Below are 22,463 nucleotides of genomic sequence, written 5' to 3'. Positions count from 1 at the left end.
AAAGCATCCGATTATTTCCCCTCTTGTTTACATTCAGACCAAAGTGTCCATCGTATGCTAAAAATACAGCTAAAACGACAAACCACTTCTGAAAATAAGCACTCAATTTAATTTCCCCTAGGGCAACGAGAATCCGTATGAGAAGCTGTACTTTATTAATTCACTTATTGCCAAATGGCTATCTTGAAATATTATATCATTAGGTACCGTATTTCCTCGGATAAGAGCTCGGGCGCATATTCCAAATTTCAGATAAAAGGAGAGGCGATTGTTGGAAGGAGGGCGCTTAATCGAGGGGGGGTGGGGGAGGCGCTTATGGAAGAAGGTGCTTATTCCAGGGGGAGGAGGCGCTCACTTTATAAGGCTCTTGTACTGATTCCGCTGTAGTCGAAGCTTTAAAATTTATAAATAAAGTGGCAATAGAAACAGGTTTTCCTTTTATCCTTACTAACTAAGAAAGTGAGAGAGGGAGCGCTTGTTCGAAAAAGGCGCCTGTTCGAAATTATGGCCTAGGCGGTGGGCGCCTATTCGGCGGAGGGTGTTTGTTAGAGCGTGAATGCTCATGGAAAAAAAAAAAAACATGGAAAAACACTGGAGAGTACGTGCAGGAATGCCACCGTGAAACATCAAATTAGACAACTATACGATTCGGGTACTAAAGGTCAACTAAAACGTTTATGCAACGAGATGAAAAAACTTCTGTGTTTTTAATCCTTTTCAAAATTGAATTGAATTTTTTCGCTAAAGTATGGAACAATCCCGTGTTGAGAATTGCTCTTTGAGAATTATCTTGTAAAACGCCAGTTTTCAAACATTTTTTTGTTCGTGCAATTTTGAGAGAAAATCGTGAGGCGCGTCATGTTGTTCGTTTCTTAGAGGGTCTCAACGGGGTTAACATTTAGCTTTAAAACTCCCAGCCAAGAAATTTAGCTGTTAATGAGGGTACAAATGGAAAAACTTTAACCGTTAGACGTAAGAAAGGTTTATGGTGAGAATGTTCCCCTTCTACAATGTGTCATTTTGTGTCCTTTTGGATTAACCGTAGTCGTAAAATGGCCAAAATTTTGAACGTCAGTCGTAAAAGCCAACACCCTACTAAGAACTTTTTCTCTCCTCGTTTACATTCAGACTGATGCATTCCTAAAAATACTCATAAAACACGGCAAACCGCCACTGAAAGAATTATTCTTTCCATGTAATTTTCCCCTGTGTAAGAATACAAAGTCTTAGAAAAACGTGACCTTTTTTGTTTTTTTGTTTTGTTTTTTTTTTGTATTCCCCTCATTGATAAATGGCAAATGTGAAATCATTGCATGGCATTATCCTGGAATGCCATCGTGCTGGAATCCCGTCATGAAACTATATGATAGACAAGCTATGATATTCGTATTTGAGGTCAAGCCAAGCTATGCAAATAGATGAAAAACATATGCCTTTTTTTCTTTTAAAATTAAATTTTTCTGTCAAATATCCAGCAACAGCTTGTTGAGAACTACTCTTTGAGGAATACTTTGTAAAACGCTGGTCAGTCTGACACTTTTGTACTTTTAATTTTGAGGGGGATGGTGAAACGTGTCAATATTTTAGTAGCTATTGTGATTATGTCTAATGAGCTTAATTAGGTGTTTTTTTTTCCTTCTTGCGAGTTGTAAACAGCACGTCCATGACATGCGCAGTTCTGATCTAAGAAATGCTATAAAAGGAATCCCACAAATAGTGGGAAAGTGTCTCGTTTGAATTCTCGTCAGACATCAAGAAGACATTGGCGTCCCAGAAATAACACACGTAAGGAATATTATTTTAAGACATAGCTGGAAACCATTAGCCTACCATTTGGAAACACATACACACACAAAAATCTAAGTTTTAAGTTTTCTCAAGCTTTCGGTAGTTGGCCGACTCCACCCACAGTTGCATTACCGCGATTAAGGAGGGTTGATTTCAATTTTTCACTTGCCAAATCAATGATTTGGCAAGTGAAAAATTGTTTCCTTTTAAAAATGTTGACTTTTGGGTTTCAAAGACTCGTCAGCGCAAAAATGGCTGGACCTTAATACGAAGTAAGCAATCGTAGTAAACTCATTTACATCTCAGTGTGTTGCTATTTCCAAATCAATCTATTTCAGGTCTGATCCATCATGTCTATCAAGTTGACCGACAAATACAACTTGGAGAAGGAGTTCGCAAATTCAGACAAGAACCTAAAAAAGGATGGTGTTGAATTCTTAAAAGCCAACGTATCCTCAGGAACTTGGATCTTCTACACTTATGCAAACTTCAATGACAAAGAAGCAGGGGGTAACTCATCCAACTACAAGGTGGTCCAACCTGGAGCACAGGTAGACATCTCAGCTGTGAATGGTTCCATGTTCCTCCTTCCGGACCAAGTGGAAGGGATCCTTTTGTTCGAGCACAGCTTCTACGGTGGGGACAGCAAGGTAAATCATGGAGGATACATAAACTTCTCAATAATCAAAAGCTCCCACTCTCTGTGAAATAATGCCCTCCACTCTGTCTTACGATCCCCATTTGAAAACAAGGCTAGGAGAAACTACCTTTGACCCCGATCAGTAGCAGTCATTTCTAAATGAATAATGTGGCATCATAATGTATCAAGTGACACGAAATAATAAGGGATCACCAACAGGTCATACATCATGCGGACAGTGTTTAAGTGACTGGCGAAAAAAAAAAACCCATCAGATTATTGTTAGCGTCACGGAGGTCAGACATTTGGTGTAAAACTAGTTATTTTGTTTCAATTCCCCTGCCCTTCCCTTCGATAGCAAACTAAATAATGTTTCGTGACAAGGTAAAGCACGTTTCTCCAAATGAAGTCATAGCTTTGGTTCGCCCCAGATCTCCCTTCCCAGTTCCTGGAGGTATATCTAGACGATTTCAAAAATTCATATCAAATGGAAGTTCCAACCAAATCCAAACATTTTTGTAAAAGGCACTCCTGAAAAACGAACTTCATTGTTTGCGAGAGAAAGTATCTTAGAGGCTAGATGATAGTATAAAATTAGTTTCTGATGAAAGTTGCTTCTTCCTTTATCTGAGTGCCATTCTTTTCACAATTTCGTGCAGTGGTTTGAAGAAAGTTGCCCAGATGTGAACCCGTATTTCCCAAGCGGAAAAAATGGAGGAGTTTCCTCTGTCATCGTGCTATCAAAGAACCAGCATTTTGCCATCTTCACCGAAACCAACTACAAGGGTCTGCAACAGCAACTGGATGGAGGCGCGTGGTGTAAAGACCCGGATGCTATGAAATTCCCCAATGACCGACTTCAGAGCTTCCGCAAGAAATGAGATGACCAGTCTGACTCGACTCTTCGCTTGTGTTACGTAGCATTTGTTTCCTTTTTTTAGGGTTTTTTTTATAAGTTTTTTAGTTTGTTTGTTTGGTTTTTATTTTTGCTTTCTTGTCATCTTTTGACTGGTGAAGAGTTTGTTAAACACGATTTTGTAGAACAAGATTTTGTCAACTCAGCTTGACACTTTAATTCATTAGAGACGATTGAAATAAAAGAAGTTTACCTTTAAAGGTTGGCAAATTTCTCTTTTTTATAAAGAAAGAGCTTTCTTTGGGCGAAACCGATTTGATCTCACTCAATGAATGTGTTGTTACTTTGAAGGAGTAGCCGCATTTCGACTGAGCATAACTTAAAAATTAAAGACAACAACGCAAATCAACAATGTTTGTCAAAATTAAGCCGTGTTTTCCTTGATTCCATTATCCTGTTAACTACATTTAAAAGATAGTAACAAATTATAGATCCTCCATCGTTGCTTGCCAGCTTCGATAAAACAAAAATGAAACGACCGGTTCTAAACACAAATAGTAATTAATATCAAAGCGATCTTCGCAGTAAAGAACACTACTTGAGCAGCCTGAAAAAAATTCAGGCCTCTACGGGATTCGAACCCATGACCTCTGCGAGACACTACTTGGATAGTAATGAAAAAAGGCCAGTACCGGTATCGCAAAGGTGAGATATGAAAGTCAACAGTTATCGACGGCATTACAGCAAAATTCATTATTTCAAGGATTGGCCAAAATTTCCACGAAGCAAAGCTTAAAACGACAACATAGTAAGTCAAGTATTTTGGTTAAAATTAGTTAACATGATGCCAAGGCAAACAAATCGATGAAACACCTATACGTCTCTAGTCTCTTCAAAATTGAATTTTGCTGTCAATCTCTTTCAAGCTGTTTTAGCTTGGAGGCCCATTGAACTGGGGAGTTCTGATTGACAGGCTACTTGAGTATTCATTTCCTCAGTTCTTAAAAGTCGAAGACAGCACGTCAATGACAAGCGCAGAAGTGATCTCTCAAATGCTGTAAAAGGACTACCACATATAGTGGCAAAGGTGTTGTTTGGAGTCTCGTAAGGTATAAGGGGAGAAGCAATCTTCTTGTATATACTTGGCTAACTAAAAGCTCTCTCCAGAGACAGCTGGAAATCAATATGGAAATACACCCAAAAATACCCAAGAGATCGTAAACAGTTTATAATCTCTTACATAGAGTTTCTTTTTTAAATAAATATATAACTCTAGGGTCCCCAGGGCTTTTCACTTCCCCACTGTCCAATGATCGCAGGCGCTCTTGTCTTGCTGAGGGGCCAGAAGGGCCAGATTTCCCGATTTCCCGCCAAATAGCAAAACCAGCGGAAATTAAGGAGCGCATGCGTAACAACAAGGATTATTTTAAGATGGCGCACATGAGCCTTGAACAGTATCTAGATCAGGTCAGAGAGCGATTTTGTCGTTGTTTTTATTTTAAAAAAAAAAAGAGAAAAAGAAAAAGACCGAATGATGTGTTTACTGTCATGCTTGAAATTTCTCTCTAGGTTGAAAAAGGACTTGTTTCCAAAAGTGGTGACATTTTAGCGGTAAGATTCAAATTATGGTCCTGAAGACGACCGCATAAAAGCTGCGTTTCCGTTCTTCAAATGCTTAGGACGTCCCCACACAAATTTGAAACTAAACTTACACAGGCTGAGACGACACTCAACTGAATGAAACTTTGCCAGTTACCGAAGTATTTTTATAAGGGCTGGTACAAAGTTATTGTATGCTGTCTTCAAGCAGAAGACAGCACTTTCACTTTTTCGCGTTCGTGGCAGAAGCGCGCATAAAGGTGGTGGATCACACCGTTTGGGTGACCAACACCCCTAGTATGTTTTTGCTAGTAAACTGAAAAGATGAACAGTCTATCGCTTTTGTAATATCAATAGAAATGTACACTGAATTGTAGGTTTCAGACTAATCAGAGCTTGCGCTGGATCTCGTGCAGTTATTTGTTGAATAATAATAAAAGAGAGGTTAAGCCTGATGCTTATGGGAAATGTCAAATGTCACAAAATTCAACTTCAGCTTCAACTGATTGTATGCTAAAATGAAAATTTTGCATTTTAACTGTAATCAAGATTTTCTTCAAGGATTAGCTAACTATTGTAGAAATGCGGTATAATATCAAAGTTCATTTTTGCCTTAAATGACTTTTTTTAATGAACTGGTATTAGTGACTTTTCACTCTTGCACTTGTTATGATGTTTAATGATATTAAAAATTGTTCAAATATTCATGTACTTCTAGGAACTATTCTCGTTTCGTCATCCACACATAGCAAGTCCAAGACTACAGGTAAGACCACAATACATTGCCTACTTTGGTGATAATTTGTAGAAGTATATTATAAAACAGTGGATAGCATCGCAGGCATGCTGATTGGCTGCTCAAATTCCAAATATCCTTTGCTTTTCACCTCCCATCAACTGAACACATGTGGTATTTCTGTGCGAAATCATTGTAATCTTTTTGGGGATAAATGGGTTAAAATCATCTTTTTTTGCTATGTTATCTCACAGTTTTAGTATCTACTTAAATAACTACATATCCACCCCTGTGTCAGTGACTAATATGGGAGATATTTCCTTGCTCACAGTTTTAGTATACAATGAAATAACTGCATATTCACCTCAGTGTCAGTGACTAATATGGGAGATATTTCCTTGCTCACAGTTTTAGTATATACCAAATTAACCGCATATTCACCTTCATGTCAGTGACTCTGTAAATATCCTTTACTAGCTACCTCCACTTTGATGAATACTTATTAATTATCAGATGATGTAGGCAGCCTTGCATGTACTTAAATCGAAAAACATTATGAGTGAGGGCTTTGCAAAATGGTGTAAATAGGGCTGGAACAAGCAGCACAGCCCTGTGTGAGATGCTGTGATAAGCAGAAAGGAAAAAAGTAGGAAATGAAAAGAGAGGGAGAGAAGGGTGGACACATGATAAAATGCCTACTGACAGAAATATGGCTTGGGGGAAGAGAAAATATTTGGCTCTCTGTTGTGAGGTGTGAACTAAGCACACTAAGGTGCATACATCATGACTTTGAGTGAAATATTTTCCAATGCGGCCTTCCCAGTGAGTCAATAGAACTTTATCCCAGCAAGAAAAGGCACAAAATTTCTTACTGCTGCTATTGATTTTGAGATCACATCAGTATTAAGTTGTTTCATCATAAATTTTGAAAGGAACTAGACATAAAGGGTACATTTTCCATTTTTTCAGAATTTCAAGGCGTTTTGAAACCTGAAATTGAGTTATACCATGAATATATTAATAAAAAATGTATATATATATATATATATATATATTTTAACAAACTCACCATATCATTGTAGCAGTTGTATTCAGTTTATATTTTTGTCAGTTACCAGATGCTCAGCTGCAATGTGAAAGATGGTTTGAACCACCTTACGATGAAATGGTAGCTTATCATCTCAGGTGAGCTATGCTCTCAAAATAGAATGATAATATATATAGTGTTGTGGTTTATGAAGGAGGAAACTAACCCAAATATTCTTCTATTTACATTGTTTTTTGCAGAGCTATTTGGGCTGTGGCCAATGGTAATTATGTAGAAGCACGATCTGCCCAAGCAGTTGTTGTTCAATATCTTTTTTAAAGCCTAAAATACAACAAGTAGTGGAAGTTTTAGAGGGACCAGTGCTTCATTTACTGATACATGCAATCTTTTTCCCCCCAGTATTCTCTCAAATGCTGTAGCCCAAAAGAAATCCATATAAATGAGCAAGAATGTTAAAATATTAATAATAATAATAATAATAATAATTTAATTCTTATATTGCACTTTTTCCATGAAATGATTAAGCCTGCATTACATCTCAATAATAGTTATTAAAAATATACTATGATAAAATTAAAGCATACAACATATGTTAAGATACTAGCAACTATCATCATGATAAAATTTTAATAAAAATTAATAAAAAGTTTCCTTAAAGAGGTGCATTTTCAGATGGCACTTAAAAATCCCTAGATCTGTAATAGAACGAATCTCACGCGGTAATGCATTCCAAAGTGCCGGAGCTACAACCTGATATTTGTAATGACCATATGATGTATGCAAAACTGGCCTAGTGTTATTTTATGATCGATAAACCTTTGATTGGTTGACTGGGTCAATCCCTTAGCAGTAGGGCAAAAAAAAAACATTCTAAACATATATCATTGTTGACCCAGTACCAGGAAAAGTAATGTGGAAAGAATGCTTGAAGTCATAGCAACACCAAAAATGTTTTTGTTTGAAGAGTCTCGGTGTATGCCTACTGTAACTTTAGTTTTGTACTTTTTGATTGTTTGCATATTATCCAGTAACCTTTAACCTTAACAAATAGAAAGTCTTTCACCCGTGCTTTCCAGAGTCAAAAAGACGAAAACTGGTATGTTTATTAACAAGTAATAATGGATACTATGTGTTGTTTTTGCAAATGCCACCTTATTTGACAAGGGCAGGTAATTTTTATTGGCTCTGGTGTCTTTGATTTTTTTTCATCAGGGCATTACCACTCATGAATGTTGTCACATTAGATCTGAGACTTTTTGCCATGCAGGTACAACTGTTTGAAATGAGTTAGTGTTTATTTAGTTTGTAAGAATTTCTTCACTTCAGATCTTAATTACGTGTTTAGTTTCAAGAATATGGCACTATTTTCAAAGATAATTCACTGACTTCTTGATTTGATTGAATTTACTGGTACATCTTATTATTGGTAAAAGAATAATTTTACCCAAAAAACACAACATGAAACAATTTTATCAGACATGTTTCATTGCAACTTTTGCTATAATTACTACTTTAACTACTAACTGTAGGCACATGATGACAGCTTGCAGAAAGTAATATCTTAATCAACTTTTTTAGTGGGCTTGATGGCATAAGTCATGTCAAAACATGTCTTTCAAACGTTATTGTTTATTGTTTGGAAAAAAATTAATAATTTTATTGACATGATTTTAATTTGATGATTTTGACAGGCAGACAAACAGCAAGTAAGAAGTGGACAGGGAAAACCTGGAGAAATGTTGGAGAAGGCTGCAGAAGTAATGATGGGGTGCTTCAGGGTCTGTGCTAGTGATAGGTCAGTTCCATAAGCTAATACCAGCCCTCACAGTTGTTATGTTCATGGAACTTTATGGGTTATCTGCAATATTGCTTGGCTTTAAGTCAGAGTGAAAGTGAATGATTCGATACCTTAATAGCAGCATAGGCTGAATTGCTAAGGTCTACAGTGTTACTAAGGCTGAGATCTGACGTCAGCATTATCAGGCGCCTCTGGCAGCCACTTTAGTCCATGTAACGGCCTCAGCTTTTCCCCCCACACATCCCACCCCAGGGGAGGACATCCATCACACAGTAATATTGTGCATGGGAAATTAACATCTCCTACCCCTGACCCTGCAGGAGACAGGACCTCCATTTATTCGTCCTTATCCGAGAAGACTAGAATATCTATCCATTTCATTGATGTTATAGAAAGGTTGCAAATTCTTCTCAGTTATTTTACCTCATTGTTGCCTGGAAATTGTTAGTGAGAATTGTTAGTGAGACTTGTTAGAGAAAGTAAGCATGGGAAGTTGTGTGGGATTTCAGTGGTTTTGTTTTGCAATCCTCTGTGATTGATCAAGAAAACTATACACCAATCTCAACATCAATTAAAAACTCTCTTATGCATGCACATGGCTTTATGCTTTTTGGTTTGTTACACTTCAATTGTTTTACTCTGTAGTCGCTCATCACTAGAGGTATCTAAGAAGTGGGGCATGCTTGCACTTGTAAATCATTTATTCAAGATCTATTTCAAGGTAACGCACAAGTTTATTTGATTCTTTTTGGTTCTTTGATAATCAGTACAATAGTTAATAATATACATGAAAAAATTAAATGCTTCAATTGGCCAAAAATGAGTGAATTTTTCTTGTAACACAATTATAAGACAGCATGCAAGCTATCAAATTGTTGTCTTTCTTGAGTTTCTGTGATGCTTTTTCATGTATTTTATTTATGAGTAATAGCATGGTTGCTTGTACAATTTGGTCTAAAAATAAGCCCTTGTGAATGTTTTCGAAGACTAAAAATTGCACTCACCCTTTGGGCTTGTGCAATTTTGAAAAATTTACTTCTGCTAACACCAAATTAATCGAAAAATCATGTTATTGCGTATACCTACTGTCTGTTGGGCAGACACCATCAAGACTGTTAATTGGTTTCCTAGTGTGACTTTAATACATTCCTTTTCAGAAATGAGTGAACTTTTTTTTTCTTTTTTTTTTTTTTAAGAGAGAATAATGCCATAGTAGAAACAAAACAAGTCAATGTCTTTTCTCTCAATCAGATATAACATTAGATAAAGGCAAAAGTTTTGATCTCTGGCAGCACCTGCAAATTTAGTTTCTCTGCTGATCCACTGTAAATTTTAACTTGGTATTGCATGCAAGTTTAGTTTCTCTCTTAACCCACAAGGACAGTGATGGTGGAAGACAAATATCTCTCTTAGCCCATCGTGACAAGAGTAATTAGTCAGTTTAATTGTCCTTCATAGTAAGATGTATAGGACAGTTAAAAAAAAAAAAAAGACTCGCTGAGTATATGTACATGAGGTTACTTTTTCATCATGATTTATACTCAAAGAACTTTTGCTTTTTGCATCCATTGTTTTTATTTGTCATCCAGATCAATAAACTTCACTTGTGTAAGCCTCTTATCAGAGCGATAGACAGTGCACCCATAAAAGACCAGTTTAAACTGGCTCATCTGGTCACATACAGGTATGAAGATGATTTTGTGCATGGCACAGTGGTAAAAGTAATTTACTAGCAGTACTCTAGACAAAAAGTTCCTTTCCTCCCCACACTGTGTCTATATCCAGCAACCGCATGTAAAGTAATCTTGTGTTTTTCTTTTCCTCTGATTTTCATCAGATACTTTGTTGGAAGGAAAGCAATGTTTGATAGTGATTTCAAAGCTGGTGGGTACGCTTAATATTTGACAGTTTAATGGCATTTGTTTGATTTTGCATTCATGAATTCTCAGCTAAAGCCCTGGAAATTTATGTCAAGAGGATTACAAAACTTAACAGTGACTGTGGACAGAGCTAAAAAACTCTTCTTTGCACGACGATCACACATTAGTAACAGTTTTTTTTTTCTGTGAGGAGAAATAAGAAAACATTCACGACCAAGGTGATATTATGAATCACTACGTTAGCCATCAGGAATGTAAAATTGATGATAATAATAATAATAATAATAATAATAATAATAATAATAATAATAATAATAATAATAATACTTTTATTTAGACACGATAATGTTTAAAGCTGAACAGCTTGTGGGGTCGTGTGTAAATCTAAATAAACTCTAAATTAGATAAATTCAAATGATGATGGTTTTTGAGGAGAGGGGAAAACCGGAGTACCCAGAGAAAAACCTCATGGAGCATCGTAGAGAATCAACAAACTCAATCCACTTATGAATCGAACCCGGGACACATTGGTGGAAGGCGAGCGCTCTCACCACGACGCCAACCCTGCTCTCAGCACTGATATTGAATGTTTTAATCAACCAATTTTTTTATGTTCTTGATGTTTCAGCCGATGATTATCTATCATTTGCATTTGAACGCTGCAGCGTATCTTGCAGTAAGAACAAAAGGTAACCTTCATCCAGTATCTGCTGGGTTGGTGTCATTGAATTTAATTTCAAACAGCAACATTCAAATAACACGATGATTTCCTTTTTGTTAGAAGGAACTGCATGCCACTTGAAGCGAGAATTATTGATTAGATATGAGGAATTGAAGGGTTAATACAGAGAAAAATTTAGCCACGGCTTCTAATTGCTCTTTTTTAAAATTTGCTTTATGCTTCTCGTAGTGGTATTTGTTAAGATTGAAACATTTTCATGCATTATTCTTGGTTCTTTTCTGTCACCTTTTTTAGGGCAATCCTGATTTATCTCATACCAGTGAAAATGCTTCTGGTGAGTTATAGCATGTGCACTGAATAAAATCGAGACACTCAGGCTTAATTATTTAAACAAAGTTTAGCCATTGTCTTACAAAACTGCTTCCTGAACAATCCTCTTTTTAGCCGAATCTTTTACCTGAACATTTTTAGCGAACAGCGTCAAGAGAGCAGAAAACTAAAAGTGGAACGCTCCTTTAGAGGACGGCCGAGGCCCATTGATTGCATAAAACCTCGGTTTGGGTTAGACCTGAAAATGAAATGAAATATCCTTCAATTGAATATACGTTTCTTAACTGCAGTATGATTTTTTTTTCAAAACATTAGGGCTACATACCAAAAGAGGACTTGCTTCATAAGTACAACCTGAACCAGTTTGTTGATGTCGTTAAATCTGTTAGGTATGGAGACATACTCAGCAGCTTGTCGGATAAGGCTTGCTAATATTCAATTGATTTGTTTTTGCCTACATTTCAACAAATTTATCAAAGAAATAACTTTGAGCTGGATTTGTTATACTTTTCAGGATGGGAAATCTTGCGCTTTTAAACGAGACATTAGAGAGACAACAGGTATTTCGCCAGAGTGATATCAATGAAACTTCTGCCCATAATGTCTTTACATTTTAAACGAATACGTGACGTGAACGAAGAAAACTATCATAGTCTGGAAGGTTGTGACCATTAGGAACCAACTGCAATGTCTATGCAGTTCATTTTTCATCTTTCCTCCTCTTTGATTGAAAGTAAAGTCTGTACTCGAACCCAGTGCCCCACCTAGCTGGGGCTCATTCCGGTTTCCACGTAGCATGAAGTGCTAGGAGTATTATTCCCTACCCCCCCCCCCCCACCCTGGATGCTATTCCAGTCCATCGCGAGGTTATCCCCTCCCCCCACAGCATTTCATCAGGCTTCCCTGACGTGGGTAGAGAGAGGCTCTGTCAGAGTAAAGTGCTAGGTCTCGAACCCAGATCTCTCCAGCCGGAGTTCAGTGCAGTGGCCTTTAGGCCAATGTATAGCCTGCGTAATTTTTGCGAGCGTGTGCTTATTATTTTCTTTGCGAAAATTATGGCCGTCATCTTCGATGTTAATGAAAGCGGAAGGCTGGGGAGAGAAAGAAATCTGTACCAAGGGGGTGAGTGACAAATAAATAATAAGAAGGGGTGAGAGTGGGGGAGTGAATGTTTCGCCTCTTCCTGCCCTCCCCTCTACCGTGGACTCTACATGGCTAGTTGAATAAACGATCGCGCGCTTTTAACGTTAACTCGCCATAATAAGACGTCTGCACAGGGGGCCAGCCACTGTATCTCGCAGTCCTTTTTTATAAGATTAAATATGAATTGCCTTTTTCCTATTTTCAGGCATTTTTCATCCAGTGTGGCGTTTACCTTATCCTGGAGAAGCTGAAGATCGTAATATATAGGAACTTATTCAAAAAAGTGTAAGTTTTGAAGTCTTGAATACATATTTTTAGCCCTCGAACTGTCTTTTGCAAACAAAAATTAAAGGAAACTGTGATATTCTTGTTTTTCGAAACTGACTTAAAGAAATTGTTGAGGTCTTAAAAAACTTTCATCGCACTCTTGTGTCTTAATTGTTTGGTTTTGAAGTGAAATAGCACTCGAGAAAAACTCGCATTCCCGGATTACCTTCGACACTCTACTGGAAATTACTGTAACATTTAAAACTTCTCAAATTAACCGCCTCCCGGTTAGCTCAATTGGTTAGAGCGCCTGATTGTGTTGTGCGAGATCGAGGGTTCGACCGGACCAATACTCATGGTCTTAAAATAACCGAGGAGAATTTGCTACCTTTCTATAATATCAATAAATGGATAGATATTCTAGTCTTCTCGGATAAGGACGAATAAACCGTAGGCCCCGTCTCTCGCAGGGTTAGGGGTAAGAGACGTTAAATTCCCACGCACGAGATTACTGTGCGGTGGATGTCCTCCCCTGGGCTGGGATGGGTGGGTTTACTGGGCCCGCAGTAATTGGCGCAAGCTGTTGCGGTGTCCCTGCCTGTCGGCGAAGCTAATAAACTAAACTACTAGAAGTACGTTCAGTGGTAAACAGGTGACTTGAATGGACCAGCTGAGGAGTTTTACGCTGATTTAATGACACAAATTCTCAGAAATTATGTACGAGGAAATATATGGCTGTCAGATTAGAGAATTACGATATAGATCCCGTGATCCGACTGAGGTGATTATGTTTGTACGTTTTCACAGGGCTCTTCTTCTGAAAACTCATCAGTTATCTTTGGACGCGTTCGTTGTGGCCCTCAGAGCAATGCAGGTAAGGAATAATTGAAAGATGGCTGACCGAATGATACTATAAAAATGCCACTCAATGGTTGTTTCGATTCAGGTATTTTAAGGCCTTATCTAAAATGTTGACATTTTTCTTGGCTGGTTTGACGGAAAATGTCTCCCACCACCTCTGTTTAGATTGAATTTTGACATGATTGGTTTTTTCTTTTAAAAGAAATACTGCCATGTTAGTTATAAATGAAATTTAAAAAAGATGACAAGTATCTTTCAAATCCTTGGACTGCAAAATGCAGCGGTTCGGTTTCGAACTCCTCGGTCTCAAAACTTTACTACTTTGTTTCCGGGTAGAATCTTTTTTCCATGAGATCGATAGCTTTGTCTCCTGTGGCATCAGAAAACTTGGCTTGCACCTCTCCTGGCCCATACTCAGAGTTTGTTTGGTATCGCAAATGAGGCTTGCAACTGAGTATGACATTTTTTATGATGTGAGCCACCTCCTCAGCTGTCTGACTGTGCGATGTGACAGTACGGTACATCTCTTTCAAAGCCTCCTGTAACAAAGCCTGGGTTTTGTCGTCTGCGGTTGACGAGTCGATTCCCTCTCTCAGCGACTTGGCATTGTTGTTGAATGAGGTTGTCACTGGTCCGGGTTCAACAAGGGAACACCTGAAATACGATTAAAATCATGATCATGGCCATTAAAAAAATCTTGAACGTAATGGGTCATGACAATGTATTGGTGGAAGGGATCAATGTTAGTATCTGAGCAACTGTGCACCCACCCCTCCCCTAACCCAACATTTAACCTTAACTTGTTGCCCGTTAGTATCTGAGCAACTGTGCACCCACCCCTCCCCTAACCCAACATTTAACCTTAACTTGTTGCCCGTTAGTATCTGAGCCACTGTGCGCCCACCCCTCCCCTAACCCAACATTTAACCTTAACTTGTTGCCAGTTAGTATCTGAGCAACTGTGCACCCACCCCTCCCCTAACCCAACATTTAACCTTAACTTGTTGCCCGTTAGTATCTGAGCAACTGTGCACCCATCCCTCCCCTAACCCAACATTTAACCTTAACTTGTTGCCACTCGACTGTTGTTTTCACCTGATATTGAATTTCCTCAGTGTTGGAGCCAGGCTCTCTGTCAGACCTTCCAGGGCGAATTTAGAAGCGCTGTATATTTCACTGAATGGGTGACCATTCACTCCGATGATGCTGCTCACATTTATGATGCGGCCCTTCTTTCTTGCTTTCATGCCTGGTAAAACAGCCTTGAGTACTCGCATGACCCCAAAGAAGTTCGTATCGAACAGGTTTTGCGCTTTGTCAATTGGTATGCATTCAAACACACTCACCAGGCCTTGTCCTGCGTTGTTCACTGAGTAATATGGGCAAATTCCAACACAGATTAAAAAGATAAACACGAAAGCTTGTTACGAGAAAACAGAGAACACGCTATCGCACGATCAGTCGTTCCTTTTTTTTTTTCGGTGGGAGGGCTAAAATTTGCTCTGCTACACTTCTGTACTTGCTGGCAAAAAAAAAAAAAACGCCTTATGGCAGGGCATGAGCTCCCTTGTTTCATGCTCCCATCGAAAAAAAAAGGCGCTTGATCGTAGGCAAAGAAGACTCTGAACGGGTTAAGGGTCAAGCTTAATGTACTAGTTTTATTTAAAGTAAGATGGATAAATTTAGAATCACCATACAGTAGTTATTTATCGTTTCCTTTTCCATTTTTGCTTTCCTAACCTTAAAAGTAAGCAAACAAGAGATAAACGTTATGATTGGACGTCCCACCGTGTGTTATCAGCCGTTTGTTTACATGAGTGAAAATATTTGCGTCAAAGCGCAGAACAGAGAAATATTTAGAGCTTCTTCCTAGGCAGATTTGATTTGGAAAGGTGGATAAATTAAGTTTCCTTTTTCTTCGTTTGACATTTGTCGTTAACACAATGGTTAAATTCACCAAGTATTCAAGAGCCAGGTTCTAATAATTTTATTGTTTAAAGAGGACTGTCACGAAATCTTTTGTCTCGCTTCTTTTTCGCCAAAACAAAGGTTTAGTGACCATGGTAATTTACACCTTGTGTCAATTGGCTCGATTTTGGTATCGCTTCCAGTGACTTCTTCCACTTATGGCGTTGAAAGTTTTTAAGCAACACGAAATTTAAGCACAATATTTAATTGCAAGTCTTTGAAAACTACGAAGTGCAAGCACCTGTTAGTCGCCAAATGCACCAAGGGTCATTTAAAATACGATATAATCAGAACTAAATATCCGTGCAATATGCATTCCTCTGTTCCCATTCAAAACAAAGCCACATGGAGTAGTGGAAACTTTTTATTATTAATTTTCTACTTTGCCTCTTATGAAAATGACAATTTGTTTCACGGCTTGTTTTCATTGCTCGTTTCATAGCCAAACTGACTCGATTCTCGAATAAGCTGTCTGGACCGCAAAACTTTCAGTTAGGTCATTTGAAATACGATATAACCAAACGGAGCGTATCCAATTTTCAATGAAGGGATTCCAACCGGGGATTATCAACATGAAGAAATGTTGAGGACAAAAATGAAGTGTTAATTTCAAAAAAGATTCAACACTTTCCATATGCTTGATTCTTTTTGGGTATAGTACAAACACGAACTACTTTAAATGATTAAAACTCACCGAGCACATCAATTCTTCCCTCCGTGCTCTCAATCTCTTTTACCAAACTGTTTACGGCTTCTTCACTGCACACGTCCAACTCTTTTATGAACAGTGATTGACCAAGAGTTTCCTTGGCGGCTTCTTCCAAAGCTGCTTTCTTTCCGAGATTTCTCATCGTGGCGTAAACCTTAAATCCCTTGTCTGCGTCGCTTGCAAGAACAACTGCTGTTGCCAGGCCGATGCCTGTTGAGCAACCTGTGATAAAGACAATTCGGGGGCTTCCATCCTCCTCCAACTCTCCTACCTGCGACTCTTGCTGCTGCTGGGAGTCTGTTGCCGCCACAGTGGTACTTCTGCGGGATCCTGTCGAACCCATTCTTATTGTAAATGCACCACGCGCCCGTGTTCAAGTTTCTTCAATCGCGTGACTCGTGATATCTTAGGTTCCACGTCACGGTGCTTTTTTCTTTCTTTTTATTGTATTTTTGTTTTGTTTTTTACTTAAAGTATCTTCACAGAGAAGGGAATCAAAAAATATTAGCTCGAAAAGATAGCAAATCACCAAAATAGAAATATTGAACTAGAAACGAAAGACTGTGTCTAAGGATAGGCAAGATTGTCTCGGATTACAAGAAAAAAAAAACGACTTTAAATAAAGATGGAATGTTCAAGGCGCGTGCACCGTGACGTATTCAAGCTCATGTCAACGCTCCGTAACCATAGTGCGGCTGAAGACAAATGAGGACCTGACATGAAACGTTCCTTTTTGGGGGAGAATCTGAAATTGTAGCAGTTGCCTGAGTCGGCGGTCGGCGCTGCTACACATCCTAACTCCCTCGAAAAAAGATAAATAAAAGAACACGCGATAGCAGGTTACATATAACGATAAGCGCCAGCCTCAGTGTCTGTGTACTCCTGTGGCCTCCCTGTCTTTCTCCCTTTTCACTCGATTCTAAGTTACTTTCTTTCTGCTTTAAGGTTGAAGACATCGACGTTACTGAGGTTGAGTGCATCGTAGCAAACCTGATATACATGGTAAGTCAGTTGAATGATGAAAAACGGGCTGTGTTCGTGAAATAAAACTGCAACACTGCTGGTGTTTACTTTATTTTTTATTTATGCATGGCTCCTCACGCCATTTTCCTAATAAGCAAATTAGTAAGTGAAGGCCAGCATGAAATGCCAGTGATGTATCGAAGGGAGCTGCGATGGCGAGGAGTCCGGCGCGATAGTCTTGGGATCAAAGGAGTTGGGTCGAACTTCACCCAAGGTTATTGTGTTGTTATCTTTGGCGAGACCCTTTGTCTGTCACAGAAAAGGAAAACTTTCTAGGAGACCTGACTGAATGTTGGGTAGCAATACGATGTACTCGTACGTCCAGGTACTTCATGCTACAGAAACAGGGATAAGCTCGTGCAGAAACATAGAAACTGTTGGCCTCGGTTGTTGAAAGGCTGGGTAACGCTATCGGATAGCAGTTTATCCGGTGGATGGCCTTATCCGCCCTTTATATAACCATGGGCTGGTCTTTTATGTAGATGTTACCTTTTACCCTTTAGTAATGTCTAATGTTGTTTTGCCGAGTAGGCGATGAAGGGATTTGGTCATTTGTTTCTTCGTATTACCACAGTTTCACTGCTAGTAAACTGTTTTTGTCTACGCAGTATCGATTGAGCTTTTTGGCGAAAATAGCGGATTGGAACACAAAGGCGAGATAAGAGGGTGGCCGTGACAGCCCCTTCCCATTCAAACGTGTACACTGCGTTCGTGCTCCCTCTACGCCCCAGCTGTTTACTCATGCTAATGTGGTTTGTTCGCGTATTTGTTCTGCAGGGTTATATTAAAGGCTACATATCTCACCAACACCAGAAACTGGTGGTCAGCAAACAGAATCCATTCCCAGCCTTAACTAGCTTCCTGTAGGTAGCCAGAACCTACGTTAGACCAGCGTCAAGTAAACTTGATATCCAACATGCATTCAATCGCCTGGACATTTCTCCATTGCTGAATCATCCGGCGGAACAGGATTATGCTGGCACACATTTGTTGAAGTACATCAAAGCGCTAAATGTTTTTCAGCTGAGCGTCATTCACGGAAACTTTCAGAACAAAAGATTTAGAAGGCGTGCATGTTTAACGTGCCACCACTGTTAACAGTGCCATTCTAGCAAATGTGACCAATCGTGTTGTAGGAAACGAGTAATGACGGAAACTCCTTCCCTGTTCACATTGTGTACATACGTACTTCTTAATATTACCTTCGCAATTTTCTCATGTCTCTCGATATGTGTTTATTTCTGCAGCATACTTGTCTCATTTCATAATTAACCCTTGACTTTAGGACACTTGTTCTAATTTTGTGACAAAGTTGCACCTTGGTGATGAGGCCACGAGGGCTAAAACAAACTCTAAAATAAATATGTTAAATTTTTCCCTTCCTTTTAAGTGTTAGTGTCTTTCCTCTAAGGAAGTACTGACGACACTCAAACGGCTAAAGGGGACTTCTACTCCAGAAAGTTTCCTTTGATATGGAATTCTTTCTAATGAATACAGCGAACACATCTTACTGGAAAGGTGAAAACTTGTCCTATGTGAATCGTTCCAGACTGCAGCTTTTGCATTTTCGTCCACAATCCCAGGATTTTACACCTTTTCCAAACATAGTTTTGAAAGGAAAGCATCATGTGCGTCATAATTTCAAACCGAATTTCGCGAATGCGATGAAATTACTTTTAAGCTTTTTCACTTTCCCAAATGACACACTTGTAGTTGGGCGAAAGGTATCCTCCTTTTATTTCCGCATGTCTGTTTACCACAAAAACCTTGCAGGAAAACCACAACTTACCTCCGGTCATCAGGCGAAAATTGGCGGGGATCTGGGAATCAGTAACGGAGGGGGGCGAGGCGAGTCCTTCCCACCCTCCTCTCCTTAGTACCATCCTGCGCATTCTCTCTCGCTCGCCCCGCTTCTTTGCTCGTCGACCGCAAATTGATTGCCTGGAGTAGGGTAGCTAATGTATGACATGATTAACGAGAAATGAATTAAAAATGTGCAAATGTTGCCCTTATCCAATTGCGCGGCGTGGTACAGTAATTTTGATTTAAATAGAAAATTAACACGCTTCAAATTGAGTTCATAGAGTTTGCGCGTTATAATTTTGGTAAACGATGTTAATATATGTGTGGTTTAGATGCGTGACAATTCTGTAACGGGTATTAACTAATCTCGATGCGTGTTTTGGTTGCCACTTGCCAGACAGAAACAAGTAATCATTATGTCATCCGTTGGAGAAAAAGTGTCAGGATGAATTGAACTACTAGAAACAGTGGGTGCTGGGGACCAATGAAAATTTCGCGATTTGAGGAGTTCCTTTCAACACGGTGTTACTTATATTATCTGATTGAATGCAAAGTGCCTGCTAAGTGGCTGCTTATTGCTCACAATAACCTGTTAATTTACGAATTTCAATCGACCAATCAGATACAGTAATTTGTCACGTGTGCGTGTGTGTGACGTTAACAGTTGTTAACGAAAGTGTTCAGTTTTGAGTAATTTTTTCACGAGCCGGGTTGTGGCTAATTTCTCCGTGGGAGTTTAACCAGTGAAAGCTTTCAAAATGCGTGAAATCGTTCATCTACAGGCGGGTCAGTGCGGGAACCAAATCGGAGCCAAGGTAGGCTGTTTCTACAACATTTCTATGAGGCAGTTTTGTTCGCGCGAGAATCGATCGCGCAGCTGTCCAAGCTGTTGATTTCACGATGGTACTGTGTTTCGTTTTCAGTTTTGGGAAGTAATTTCAGATGAACACGGAATCGACCCTACTGGTACATATCATGGTGATTCAGATCTCCAGTTGGAAAGAATTAACGTTTACTACAACGAGGCAACAGGTAACAAACTGAAGAAATTCATTTGACGTTTGTGTGGTATTTTGCAAGTGTCGTTGCGGAAGTGTAGCGTTGTCTTTTGACGCTTCGTCGGTTTTCGTTTTCAGGAGGGAAATATGTACCTCGAGCAGTGCTGGTCGATTTGGAACCCGGAACGATGGATTCAGTGCGCTCCGGACCATTCGGACAAATTTTTAGACCTGATAACTTTGTTTTTGGTAGGTCCGATAGATTTAAACGTAAACTAATCGATTTTTAATCCACAATTTAATAAGCGTAAAAGATAACATTTGCCCGGTTTCGATGAGTCGCTCTTAATGTCATTTATTGTGATTTATTGCAGGACAAAGCGGGGCTGGAAACAACTGGGCGAAAGGACATTACACAGAAGGTGCCGAATTGGTAGATTCCGTTCTAGATGTCGTCCGGAAGGAGGCAGAAAGCTGCGATTGTTTACAAGGATTTCAACTCACTCACTCCCTTGGCGGTGGCACAGGCTCAGGGATGGGCACACTGCTCATTTCAAAGATCCGAGAGGAATATCCCGATCGTATTATGAACACGTTTAGTGTCGTGCCTTCCCCGAAAGTGTCAGATACTGTCGTGGAACCTTACAACGCAACTCTCTCGGTTCATCAGCTTGTTGAGAACACCGATGAGACTTATTGCATTGACAACGAAGCCCTCTATGACATCTGCTTCAGAACACTGAAATTAACCACCCCGACATATGGCGACCTAAACCACCTTGTGTCAGCCACAATGAGCGGTGTTACCACATGTCTTCGATTTCCCGGCCAGGTAAATTTTTTCTTTTTGGTTTAAACTAGTATTATTAAAAACTACAAAATTATTATCCTCTGATCGCAGAAAGCAGCTACCCGTTAATTTTGATTTCAGACAAAAATAAATTTGCTACGGTCACTCCCGCAAACAATAATTTCCAATGACGTAACGTGAGTTTAATTATAGTTCTCCAGACAGCTTCGATGGGAAAATTGAATCAGGCCTTTCCCATTTTTGTGAGACTGCTCTTGTGTGAAATCTCTCCTACATTGCACTGCTTATTTTTTATTTTTGAGATAAATTTGATTCATGAGACAAACATTGAGCTAAAAGTCCTTTTATTGAAGCAAAACTGAGTTATATTAACGTTTATTCCTTGTAAAATAAAGATAAAGATTTACAGAGATAAATATCAGGTGTTCGCACTCTGACACATGACAGGTAGAGGATCACTTTCCATCTTTTTGGTTGACCACTGATATAATATTTATTCCAGCTGAATGCTGATTTGCGAAAACTAGCTGTCAACATGGTTCCCTTCCCCCGTCTTCACTTCTTCATGCCAGGTTTTGCTCCTCTGACCAGCCGAGGCTCTCAGCAATACCGAGCATTGACAGTTCCAGAGCTAACACAGCAGATGTTTGATGCCAAGAATATGATGGCAGCCTGTGATCCGCGTCATGGCAGATACCTGACTGTGGCTGCAATGTTCCGTGGCCGCATGTCCATGAAGGAGGTTGATGAGCAGATGTTGAATGTGCAGAACAAGAACAGCTCGTACTTTGTGGAATGGATTCCCAACAATGTCAAGACTGCTGTGTGTGATATTCCACCTCGAGGATTGAAGATGTCTGCTACCTTTGTTGGAAACAGCACTGCCATCCAGGAACTGTTCAAGCGTATTAGTGAACAGTTCACAGCTATGTTCAGGCGTAAGGCCTTCTTGCATTGGTATACTGGAGAGGGTATGGATGAGATGGAGTTTACCGAGGTTTGTTAAGGGGGAGCTCGTTTAAAATAAATAAAATAGGGATTGTCCACATTCTTTAAATTATTAAAATGTAAATGGGTTTTAAAAAATTTTGACCTCAAAGAGGTACTAATGTCTTGAATAACATATGATATTTTCTTTCTGGCAGAGTAAAACATCCTTAGAAGTAACAGATCACAAATTTTGAACCTCAAAAAGTAAATGATCCCCCACTGTTTTGTTCCAGACTTTTGCCCACACTAGAGAGTACAATTTTTTTAGTTTTATGTAATTCTTTAACTATATGGCATGGCAGCTTGTAATTTACTTAAAGTACTTATTTGTTGGGTGTTCATTTTTATAGGCGGAATCAAACATGAATGATCTAGTGTCTGAGTACCAGCAATATCAGGATGCCACAGCTGAAGAAGAAGGAGAGTTTGACGAAGAAGAGGAAGAGGAGACCTAGGGTGAACCTGCACAAACTGGATTTACTGGATTTGACCTGAAAAACCTAAAATAAACCTGTAAAAATACATCACTCTGA

At 39.1% G+C, this 22,463-nt stretch overlaps 4 protein-coding genes across 6 annotated transcripts in view; 3 read left to right on the top strand and 1 right to left on the bottom strand.

Moving 5' to 3' along the window:
* Positions 1 to 3,544, top strand: part of LOC111343242 (uncharacterized) — a 31,974-nt gene extending 28,430 nt beyond the window's left edge. The window contains exons 1-3 of one of the 2 annotated variants that reach the window (XM_088726768.1): positions 1,711 to 1,785; positions 2,127 to 2,438; positions 3,088 to 3,544. In XM_088726768.1, the coding sequence (XP_088582894.1) occupies positions 2,139 to 2,438; positions 3,088 to 3,309 (522 nt within the window). In that variant the 5' untranslated portion in view covers positions 1,711 to 1,785; positions 2,127 to 2,138 and the 3' untranslated portion in view covers positions 3,310 to 3,544. Of the gene's footprint in view, positions 1 to 1,710; positions 1,786 to 2,126; positions 2,439 to 3,087 lie in introns of those variants that run through there. The other variant, XM_088726767.1, reaches the window with a different exon arrangement.
* Positions 1 to 18,710, top strand: part of LOC111339370 (PCI domain-containing protein 2) — a 51,921-nt gene extending 33,211 nt beyond the window's left edge. The window contains exons 1-19 of one of the 2 annotated variants that reach the window (XM_088726742.1): positions 4,668 to 4,751; positions 4,854 to 4,895; positions 5,602 to 5,649; positions 6,731 to 6,804; positions 6,907 to 6,972; positions 7,722 to 7,763; positions 7,880 to 7,934; positions 8,359 to 8,462; positions 9,111 to 9,186; positions 10,055 to 10,149; positions 10,303 to 10,349; positions 10,974 to 11,034; positions 11,322 to 11,361; positions 11,673 to 11,746; positions 11,872 to 11,917; positions 12,706 to 12,785; positions 13,575 to 13,641; positions 17,251 to 17,307; positions 18,106 to 18,710. In XM_088726742.1, the coding sequence (XP_088582868.1) occupies positions 4,689 to 4,751; positions 4,854 to 4,895; positions 5,602 to 5,649; positions 6,731 to 6,804; positions 6,907 to 6,972; positions 7,722 to 7,763; positions 7,880 to 7,934; positions 8,359 to 8,462; positions 9,111 to 9,186; positions 10,055 to 10,149; positions 10,303 to 10,349; positions 10,974 to 11,034; positions 11,322 to 11,361; positions 11,673 to 11,746; positions 11,872 to 11,917; positions 12,706 to 12,785; positions 13,575 to 13,641; positions 17,251 to 17,307; positions 18,106 to 18,195 (1,227 nt within the window). In that variant the 5' untranslated portion in view covers positions 4,668 to 4,688 and the 3' untranslated portion in view covers positions 18,196 to 18,710. Of the gene's footprint in view, positions 1 to 4,667; positions 4,752 to 4,853; positions 4,896 to 5,601; positions 5,650 to 6,730; positions 6,805 to 6,906; positions 6,973 to 7,721; positions 7,764 to 7,879; positions 7,935 to 8,358; positions 8,463 to 9,110; positions 9,187 to 10,054; positions 10,150 to 10,302; positions 10,350 to 10,973; positions 11,035 to 11,321; positions 11,362 to 11,672; positions 11,747 to 11,871; positions 11,918 to 12,705; positions 12,786 to 13,574; positions 13,642 to 17,250; positions 17,308 to 18,105 lie in introns of those variants that run through there. The other variant, XM_088726743.1, reaches the window with a different exon arrangement.
* Positions 13,439 to 16,901, bottom strand: LOC111339392 (retinol dehydrogenase 8). Its single transcript, XM_022946049.2, has 3 exons — positions 16,291 to 16,901; positions 14,724 to 14,997; positions 13,439 to 14,282 (listed from the first exon to the last, which is right to left on the bottom strand). Exons 1-3 carry the CDS (start codon positions 16,646 to 16,648, stop codon positions 13,946 to 13,948), a joined length of 969 nt encoding a protein of 322 aa, XP_022801784.2. The 5' UTR covers positions 16,649 to 16,901; the 3' UTR covers positions 13,439 to 13,945.
* Positions 18,711 to 19,785: 1,075 nt separating the features above from the next.
* On the top strand, positions 19,786 to 22,452 carry LOC111339391 (tubulin beta-4B chain). The gene is made up of 6 exons (XM_022946048.2): positions 19,786 to 19,946; positions 20,055 to 20,163; positions 20,268 to 20,378; positions 20,504 to 20,961; positions 21,443 to 21,937; positions 22,281 to 22,452. Exons 1-6 carry the CDS (start codon positions 19,890 to 19,892, stop codon positions 22,383 to 22,385), a joined length of 1,335 nt encoding a protein of 444 aa, XP_022801783.2. The 5' UTR covers positions 19,786 to 19,889; the 3' UTR covers positions 22,386 to 22,452.
* Positions 22,453 to 22,463: the final 11 nt, after the last annotated feature.

Source organism: Stylophora pistillata, chromosome 7 (assembly GCF_964205215.1).
Source record: "Stylophora pistillata chromosome 7, jaStyPist1.2, whole genome shotgun sequence".
Taxonomy (NCBI): Eukaryota; Metazoa; Cnidaria; class Anthozoa; order Scleractinia; family Pocilloporidae; genus Stylophora; species Stylophora pistillata.
The sequence above is the reverse complement of the archived record's forward strand: the minus strand, read 5'-3'. Positions and strand labels throughout refer to the sequence as shown.

Excerpts from the sequence above, each read along its gene's own strand:
- LOC111339392 (XM_022946049.2), bottom strand. The coding sequence starts at position 16,648 with ATGGGTTCGACAGGATCCCGCAGAAGTACCACTGTGGCGGCAACAGAC. Across the intron at positions 14,998-16,290 it reads GGGAAGAATTGATGTGCTCG|TGAACAACGCAGGACAAGGC; the intron begins GTGAGTTTTAAT and ends CATATTACTCAG. Across the intron at positions 14,283-14,723 it reads CTGAGGAAATTCAATATCAG|GTGTTCCCTTGTTGAACCCG; the intron begins GTGAAAACAACA and ends ATCGTATTTCAG.
- LOC111339391 (XM_022946048.2), top strand. The coding sequence starts at position 19,890 with ATGCGTGAAATCGTTCATCTACAGGCGGGTCAGTGCGGGAACCAAATC. Across the intron at positions 20,164-20,267 it reads TTACTACAACGAGGCAACAG|GAGGGAAATATGTACCTCGA; the intron begins GTAACAAACTGA and ends TTTCGTTTTCAG. Across the intron at positions 21,938-22,280 it reads ATGAGATGGAGTTTACCGAG|GCGGAATCAAACATGAATGA; the intron begins GTTTGTTAAGGG and ends TCATTTTTATAG.